We start from the raw sequence: 8,903 nt of genomic DNA on the forward strand, positions 1-8,903 counted from the left end.
CAAAGCGACAAGTATCGGCGACTTGAAACTGACAAAAAGTACCCCGAAAGTAAACGCAGCCGCGCTGAGAACGCGTCGCCGCCATTGGCGTTTTTACCACCGGGTCTACTGAGCCAGCGACGAACCGCTTCGTCTCGTTTGGGGCGGGTTTTTAGTCGCAGGGAAAAGCGTCCGTAGCGATTCCATTGCCGCCGTTCGGTAGAGCGCATTGACACAAGGAGCCACTTGAGGTGCTGTGGGGCAGGACATGTCCAAATTCATTTCGCATGAATGAGTGTGGCAAACTGTTTGGATTATTAGTAGTATTATTTTGGGGGGGGGGGGGGCGTCGCACGAGCGTAGTGAAGCAGCCGCCTGCTGCGGAACACTCGGCTTATTTCATCGCCTCTTGTATTCATGACTTGAAAATGACTTTTACTTTAGAAGTCCAAACATGCTGAAGAGGAAAAAGATCCACTCTGTTTTTTTTTTGTTTGTTTTTTTAATGAGAATGTGCTCACTTCAGATGATATACTTGTGCCTTTTGCCCATCTCTGGCATTAATGTTCGAAGCACTAAATGGCGGGAGGTTGGAAATGCTGGATGCTCGCGTTTACGTGTGCCGAGATCCAACGATTGACTGTGACGCTTGTGATCGTTTACACTTACAAAGGCGCGTTAAACGAAAAAAACAAAACGACCCACCCAAAAAAATCCAACTTGGCTCTCGGCCACGTGATCGTGAAGTGCTGCCTTCACAAGTGAAAATACGCCGCCTTCTATTTTCTCTCGGCGTACTCCGGGCCCGTCGTCGGCCCCGCCCCGGCCGTCGTGATCGCCAAAGTCGTGTTGGTGATGTGAGAAGTGGGCCCCGTGCGCCGCATGCACGGAGGCGTTGATTAGGCAGCTTGGTGATCAAGTGCCGCGCCCACCCGTGAGAATGCAAATGATGCTCTGACTTCCACTTTGCGGGGTCTTCGCCTTCTAGCCGCAACACCCTTGCGCAAAAGAGACCCCTTTACATGAGTTCATATTCCCTTAAATGTGTGTGCGAAGGAGCCCTTCTGAAATTGGCGCGCCACGTTCGTGGCTACGCTGCCCGAAATTGGCACGTTGAATTGGAGCCTCGACGGGTGACGATCCATTCTGTGCTCTCACTTTGTCTTTGCGGGGGACCTTCGGACATTCGTCACCGGCTGGCTTGGGCTCTGCGCGGGCCCTGCGGTCGAGGGAGCCCAATTGTCTTTACTCGTCAGAAAAAGCGGGCTACTAACGTGTGTGACCCGTGACCTCTACTTGGGACTAGTCGCGTCCGAGTAAGGTTTGCTTGTGTGCGAGTCTTGCGATTGCCACTAACATTAAACGCTTGCGCTAGCGGTGCGCTCATTTGTCCGGCCGGCGCGCGCACAGAGCGTACTCGGCGCGCGGTTGTAAAGATGGAGATTGAGTATTCTTCAACCGACATGGAGGCAGAGCCGCGCGCCGCTCGACAAAATCGTGTGGCGCAAGTTGACGTCGAGCACTTGACAAGTAGTACTTTACTGGCGGCACCAGAGCTGCGTTGCCAGCGAGTAGAAAATGCGTGCGAGGACATGGCGCTTCATCAGGATGTTGAATATCTTTGTGTTGTTTGTCCCTATCAAGCAGCACTGGCTGAAGAGGGGGGGGGGGGGGCAAATCCGTACACTTGGGATCAATCAATTTGACCTTTTCCTTCTCTTTTGTCTTTGTCGCCATCTTGTCTTCCTGTGTGTGTGTGTGCGTGTGTAAATAAATAGCACTGTAGATAGCGCGCCGCACTCAGGCGAGAGTGGCGGTGATCCTATCCCAACTGGTATAATCTGTAAATAGCATCAAAGGCGGTATCTATCTGTGCGTACGCGTGGGAAAAAAAAAGTCGGTTACACACAATCTAGCCTCTAACAAACACTACGTTTTGCAATTAAGCATTAGTTGTTCTTTTTTCACTTTTTCTTTTCTTTTTTTTTTCGTGCATCCTCAAAAAAGTGTTTTTGATACAGTAGCCATATGTTTACCAATCAGCCAGCTGGCAGAGACAAAAAAATGAAACTTTTTTAATGCTATGACCTCCTGTATATTTAATTAAAATATTTTACTATCTAAAAGGCTTCTGTGTGTGTGTGTGTGTGTGTGAATGGGCTGCGTCCATGATTCTTAATTGTCTTTTGCGGCCTGTGCGATTCCTCTCTTGCCGCTCTTCGGGACGAGTGGATCTTTGTGATTGTGGATCTTTGTGAGTGACAGATGAAAAAGGACTTTTGTTGCCGCCCTGTGGCTGAAACGAGCATTTCGACTGATCCTTTGGAAGTGTATTGCTTCCTCAGGAGGAGGGGGAAAAAAATCCCCAAGTATCCCATTCTAACATGGTAAGTGGCACATGAAGCAATTCCTTCCAGTGCACACAACCGGCTGTGAATGTCTTCTTTTTTCTTCTTGACCCACCCCCCTTGCATCATGCAAAAATATGGTACCGTTTAACCGTGGAGCTTTCCTTCTGTTTACAATGATGACATCCCATTTTTGTTCAAACGACCAAATGTACTCTCCCAATATATGCAGCGCTGTATCAATCATCATGCTCCCAAGACGCGCTTTAGAAAGGGCGGACTGAAAGGGACACAACCAACGTCAAAGCATCCCAGGTTCAGATGAAGATCCGGAGCCACGGAAAACCCCGCCCAAGACCGAGCCTCGGCCCCTCAGCCAACAGGTAAGCGGAGCCGCAGCCGACTTTTGTTGGATACGCGGAGTGGCGCTCTTGTGATAAATTTGACTTTTGCAAATATTTCATTGCAGTCATGGGTGCTCGCCTTCTTATTTATTGATTATTTACTGAACCAAAGCGGTCATTGAATCGCGGTCCAATCACCGTGGTGCATTTTCGCCACTGTCAATTTGAAACAATGTCCTTTTTTGGTTCTTTGTTGATCTGATTCACTGACAAAAAAAAATAAAAAATAGCAGATGAATGAGCCTGTCGTAAATAATCAAATGTAAGTCAACGGATTTTCTTCTTCATGTCCACAATTTTTCTTTTGTATTTGTGCTGCGCCTTAAAGATGTTTTCTGCTGCTCAATTAAGACTTGTCCTCAAGTATTATAGTAGTCGAGTATTTATTCATTCATCTCATTGAACAGAACTTGGTTACGGCCTGTCAACGGAAGAGCACGCTCAACGATTGGACTTTTTCTTCTATGATCGCTGCCAAATGAATTATAATTACAAATAATGCACACTACAAATAAAAATCAATGACTTGACAGTGTTAATAAAAGCAACATCCGTTTGAAAGTGGACCCCCGCATACGATGGCACACGTGGATTCGCTGATTTTTCATTCCTTTTTCTGTAGTTTGTGGGGGGGGCAGTCAAGCGAGTTTTCTGTGCAAAACACTGATGGGCAGCTTCTCCCTGTTTGTTCCAGAATTTATGCTGTTGCATTTCTGTTCCCCCCCCCCTTTTAAAAGTGAAATGCTGTCCGGTGTCGAGCACAGCCCTGCTCAGACTTCTCCTGCTCGTGGCATCTTTGTGTGAAGCGCGTCCCGTCCCGCCTCTCCTTTCGTGAACGGGACAAAACTCAAATGGCATCCCGCCGGACGAATTGCAATTCAGCTTTCCGGGCCGGCTTTGAGGCGGCTCCTCTCTCGGGACGACTCCCTCAGGCGGCTCCTCAGCACGGCGACACCGCCGACGGCGAGCGGCGCGTTCTTGCGGCCCGCCGCCGGAAGGCCGCCTCCTTGTTTGGCGGTGCGCTGCAACTGCTGGACGATGGCGGAGAATTTGGCATCCAGGGACCGCCTTCCGCTTTTGGACTTGGCCCGCAAAGTGTTTTCCTTCCGCGGGCGCGAGAGAGGAGGCGGAGGACGAGGAGGTCTCTCGGGCCGAGGGACATGAGCGGGAGGAGGCACGGCGGGGCCGGTGGGAGGAAGCGGCGCACGGCGTTTCTTGCCGCCGTCGGGCGTGGCGCCGCAGCGCGCTTCGGGGCTTGAAGGCGGGCTGCGAGTTTGACTCCGGGACGGAACGGCGGCAGCCGTCTTCCGCCGCCATTCAAACGAGGGGGAGCCGTCAAAGAGAGCGGCCCAATTTGGAGGCTCACCCGTCGGGAAGCGGCCGTGGGACTCCCGGATCTCGCTGCGGATGACGTCGGTGACGCTCTCGCACTCGCCCGGAGAATCGATGCCTGCGAGGACCGCACCCGCTCAAGACTCGCGTCTGTCGAAAGAACGGACGCGGACGGCACTCACTGAGGTCGTCGTAAACGCGGTCGGCCGGCTTGGTGAGGAAGAGCGACGGTTTCCGCGGCGACGCCGCCTCGATGGCGGCGGGCCGCTCGCAGCGGTGCGGCCACCGACCTGCGGAGGACGAGGACGAGACGGCCGTCGGAGCGCGCGGAGGCGCCATTTTGGAAGGGAGCGAACGGGGCTGACTTTGATCGTAGAGGTGCCGGTGCAGCGCTTCCTGCCAGCGCTCCAGCTGCTCCGGGGTGTCGGCCGTGAAGACCTGGCTGCGGGTTCCCTCCGGCGAAGGGTTGATGATGGACAGGCTCCGAAACTTCTCCCCCCCCGACCGCTTTTCCATCACTTGGATGCGGGTGTCCTGCAGGAGCCGTTCAAAAGACCGGCATGAAAAGGGGGGGGGGGGGGCGGAAGGAAGGAACCGCAAACTTGGCTTTTCCGGCCCGCTCGTGACAATTTCTTCCATCTGGGTTTTGGGAAGTTTTATGGCATCCAGACCCCCCCCCGAACCAATTTTGAGCCTGCCGCTTACGCGGCGTTGTCATTTTCAGTCAAGAAGCGTGTCCACGGCGAAGGTGAGCGGCCCACCTTATTGACGGGCAGGCGCAGCGCCGGCCGCGCTTGGGCGTCCGGCTCCTCCGGGCCCGAGTAGCACCACAAGGTGGCGGCGCTCAGCACGCAGAAGAGGCGGCGGGGCTCGGGGCCCTCCGCGCTCGGCTGGCGAGACAAAAAACTATTTGCATGCGCGCAGCTGCCGCTCTGGCCAGTTTTCCAAATCAACAACATTCATATCTTACTCGGCAAACGGCGTCATGCGTTGAAATAGTCCCCCTTTTTTTTTTTTACTTGTAGCACGTCACGTTGTACGCCGGCGCGCCCACCGGAAAGGAACGGCGCGCACGAGCCAAAAGCGGCGGCGGTTACCTTGCGGTGGAGGTATCCGGCCATGGCGCGTCGCGTCACGCACGCCGGCTGGGCCGCCAAGCGGCAGCACAGGTTGCCGTAGAGGGGAAGCCACGACGACCGATCGGCTGAAGGGGAGCAAAGCCGGCAAAAGTCTCTGAGCGGACGGTCGGTTGCAAACCGAGTTCATTTGCGGCCGCGCGCAATGTTTTGCCCTTCGCCTTTTTTCATGCGGACGCGAGCTCTCGGAAGGGGGGGCCGGCCGGGGGGGGGAAGCAAATCCACGAGCATTCGTCAACACCCCGTGGCCCCGCTGGGAAGGCCGACGGATTTGCCCGAACGGGGTCGGCCATTCAACCGCAACTAAAACTCGAGCCCGAAGCAGGTCGCTCGTGGGACAAACGTCGATCATAGAAATCCATTTCTTACAGTTTTGGAGGACGACCAGCGAGTGGGACTGAAAGGCGCATTCCGCGGCGGGCAGCGTCATGGTGGAGTAGGCCAGCAGATGGTACTCGGCACCTCTGCAACAGACAACAAACGCACGGCGTCGAGCTTCCGGGCGGCCGCCGCTTCCGAAACGTGTGCCGCGGACTTCCCAAGGTCCGTCGCAACCTCCTCCCTCCCCCCGGTTGGCTTTGGACAAGCGCCGTGCTTGCGATCGGTCAGACCCAACGAGCGCGGAAGCCGCGGCGGCTTTCCGTCGCTCGGCGGGCGGGCGCCCGAGAGCGAAGCCGAGAGGGTGCGTGCGCGAAGGCCATACGTACGCCGGCAGCGGGTTGGACCGGAGGAAGGCGTCGGGGTCGGGAGTATCCGGCAGAGGGCGCCGCTTCTTGCCCAAGGAATTCCGCAGCTTCTTTGCCAGCTTCCGCGGCGCGTTGAGTGGGGTGAGCTCGTCCTCCGCGGCGCAGCTCCACAGCTCCACCCGCAGCGTAAACCCGGGAGGCGCGTCTTCACTGCCGCGACATGAGGCGCAACGGACCTTGGCGTTGGAAACTTTGCAGGCCGGAAATAAGACTTTCGGGACAAATCTCTCACGGCTGAACAAAAAGCGATGGTCCCAGCTCCGCTGCTATCTCGCGGAAGAGCGTTTCATTGCGAAAGATGGCTGGCATTGACCGAGGAACAAAGATATCTTCCTCGAAAGACATTTTCAGAGCCATGTCAGTGAAATTGGGCAATTTGCGGCAGTCCGCCCCATCTCTGACGGCGCACCGTCTGGGAATCGCTCCGGTTGCCTGTGGCAACCGTTTCACAATGAGCGAAGGCGAGAGGAAGGCTTGGTGTCGCAATTGTGATGGGAACACCCCCCCCCCCCACCACCACCAAACGTCCATTTGCAGGCGGCGGCAACGGCGCGCTTACAAGACGGCGACTTCTTCAAAGCAGACGTCCGTCACCGATCTGTCCACCAGCGCCATCTTGGTGTCCAGCACCTGGCAGCCCATCTGCATGACGCAGAAGACGGCCACCCGCCGCGAGCCTGCACCGCAGCGGGGGCGCAGAAAGTTAGGGGGGGGGGGGGGGAACCCAAACCCATTTCAAGTAGGAAAGGCAATCAAAGAAGCAGACGCGACTCACTTCCCCTCTTGTTGAAGTGATCCTGATCCTTCCACATGAGCGGAATACGAAGTCCTGCGACAGAGGCGAGCCTCGATTTTAGGAATCGGCCTGAAATCGAGCGTTCTTTGGGCAAAAAAAACAGAAAGTCAACTCACCAGACAGAGCGAGTGTTGCTCTACATGGCACACGCGCGTCTGAATCGCTGAAGAAAAAGAAAAAGACGTTTTAAAATGAATATGACAATAAACGCAACAAAACGCTTCAGCGATTGCAGAGGGTGTTGGATTGAATCGAGGTTAGGGAGGGAGAAAACAGGAAAGGAATCCACGTCCAGAGTGGTCGGAGCAAATCGCCAACCCCAATAATGACCAAATGGAGATGGAACTCGATGGCATTGCAAGCTGCACCCGGTACCCGCTGAGCTCTCCCGTCAGATTGCGCTTGTCCTTGGTCTCCTGCATGTGGCCCATGTACGCCTTGATCCTGGCGTTGCAGGTCAGCAGGTTCTTGGAGGCGCCGAGCATCGCTTCTGTCTTACTGCAGGCCAGCAGCAGCTTGTAGGCGCCCTCTCGCATCCGCACCTCAAAGTCCAGCTTCGCTTGAACGTCGCTGTTCTGGCGGGAGAACGGTTTACGGCATGAAAAGGGCCAAAGTTCACCAACGAGACACTTTTATTTATCTAGCGCATTCACAACGGGGGGGAAAAAGGCGCTTCATAGAACGTTCGACACAAAATACCAATCGCATTCGTATATGCGTAATAGCGAGAGAGACAGAGCGCGAGTTTATTCAAGCATTCGCTAAAGAGTGTCCGCCAACACAAGCCTCGCTGGACATGGTGTAATCCTTCGGTGTCATGTCAAGAGCTTCGTTACCGTGTTATTACAGTACAGCATGTCCAAGACGGCGATGAATACACTCGGCTCGCTCTGAGTTCACACGGGCGTCTTCCAACGGTGTTGGATTTGTGAGCTAGGCCCCCTTTGAAGTTTAACGAACGAACCAAATTCATCCTTGGGAGTGACTGGAGCTCAACCACCATTTTATGTCGGGGCGATGTGGTTCGCGATTCAAATGGCAGGCGCTCGTTTTGTTTCGTTTGACTTCGGTCCGGTCAACCTGTGTCCGTCCAATCAAACAGAAGGAATTGGACACTACTGCGTTCTTTCTTACCTCCGCTTCCTGGAATAATGCGCTCTGTCGTATTTTCTTCCTTTTAATCTCCATGGCCACCGCGGAGCTACCCGACATGACGCGGGTGGAATTTGAGTTTCGTTTAGAATTTTGAACGTCCCGCAGGTTGTCCGTGTTGTTGTTTTTTCATTCGCTGCTCGGAGAGCGCGAACACGCCCCTCCCCCTCCGGCTTCAAATTCGACGGGTGTGTTCGATTTCCGCGCGCGGTCAACCGGATCACCGGTTATACTCAAACGAAAGCGTGTTTATTCGTTACAGACACGCGATGACTATGTTGATGTATTGTAGCCATAGATAAATGTAAGTATTTTCGAGTTTTTATGTTCACGTATTGAATTTGTTGATTGTAATGTCGGTACAGTCGAGCTGACGGGCATCATAAGGAAATGAAGACGTGAACGTGCAAGTAGTTGGATAGCTCTTTTGAACACCGCAAGACAAATTTGCCCCAAAACTGGAGTTTTAACGTGACACGTTGAATGCAAACTAAGCACTCCGCCTTCCGGCCGGCACGTGAACGTCCGTTATACGCCGAGTGCCTTGACGCCGACAATTGGCTAACGTGATTCCGTCACCGTCAAACAAAACGGACGTGATTTGAGTTTCACCTTTTAAAATATAAATGTAATACGCAATTGTACAGAGTTGTGAAAAGTCACAATGCCATATTATTATCGTAATATGTTATTGGGTGGTGACTAGTGGATCACTACTGATTCGTTTTGTTATGCGTTCAAACGAAGTCCATCTCTCCTTTTGCACATTCTTAACGTAGAGCCATCCATACGAAAACTACACGTGTACTGGTTATTTTGATCAAATTAGAAAGCGGCGGGGCTTCCCAGTCGGAGATGCAATACTGTAGTGAGGGGGTTTTAAACGTGGCCAATGCGAGCAGGAAACCCGCCCACGCGGTTCCGTCTGGCGGAACTTGTGGTTTGAGTTGGAAGCGTCCTTGCCACGGCGAGAAGTGTCGACGCGGGCGCTCGCTGAAGACGACGGAAAA

At 53.8% G+C, this 8,903-nt stretch overlaps 1 protein-coding gene across 7 annotated transcripts; it reads right to left on the minus strand.

The window, feature by feature from the left end:
* Positions 1-3,097: 3,097 nt before the first annotated feature.
* Positions 3,098-8,024, minus strand: LOC147198740 (rhotekin-2-like). Of its 7 annotated transcripts, XM_086121570.1 has the most exons (12): positions 7,876-8,024; positions 7,117-7,316; positions 6,858-6,904; positions 6,721-6,774; positions 6,505-6,622; positions 5,907-6,095; positions 5,569-5,663; positions 5,161-5,267; positions 4,825-4,953; positions 4,429-4,597; positions 4,246-4,353; positions 3,098-4,181 (listed from the first exon to the last, which is right to left on the minus strand). In XM_086121570.1, the coding sequence occupies exons 1-12, from the start codon at positions 7,951-7,953 to the stop codon at positions 3,610-3,612; spliced, it is 1,866 nt and encodes a 621-aa protein (XP_085977696.1). In that variant the 5' UTR covers positions 7,954-8,024; the 3' UTR covers positions 3,098-3,609. The 7 variants fall into 7 exon arrangements, with proteins under 7 accessions (XP_085977696.1, XP_085977695.1, XP_085977693.1 ...); XM_086121569.1 differs by having other exon boundaries at positions 4,246-4,597; XM_086121567.1 differs by having other exon boundaries at positions 5,569-6,095.
* Between the last annotated feature and the right edge of the window lie 879 nt (positions 8,025-8,903).

The sequence above is a fragment of the Hippocampus guttulatus genome, chromosome 10, assembly GCF_054856545.1.
Source record: "Hippocampus guttulatus isolate MCC_2025c chromosome 10, RoL_Hgut_1.0, whole genome shotgun sequence".
Lineage (NCBI taxonomy): Eukaryota > Metazoa > Chordata > Actinopteri > Syngnathiformes > Syngnathidae > Hippocampus > Hippocampus guttulatus.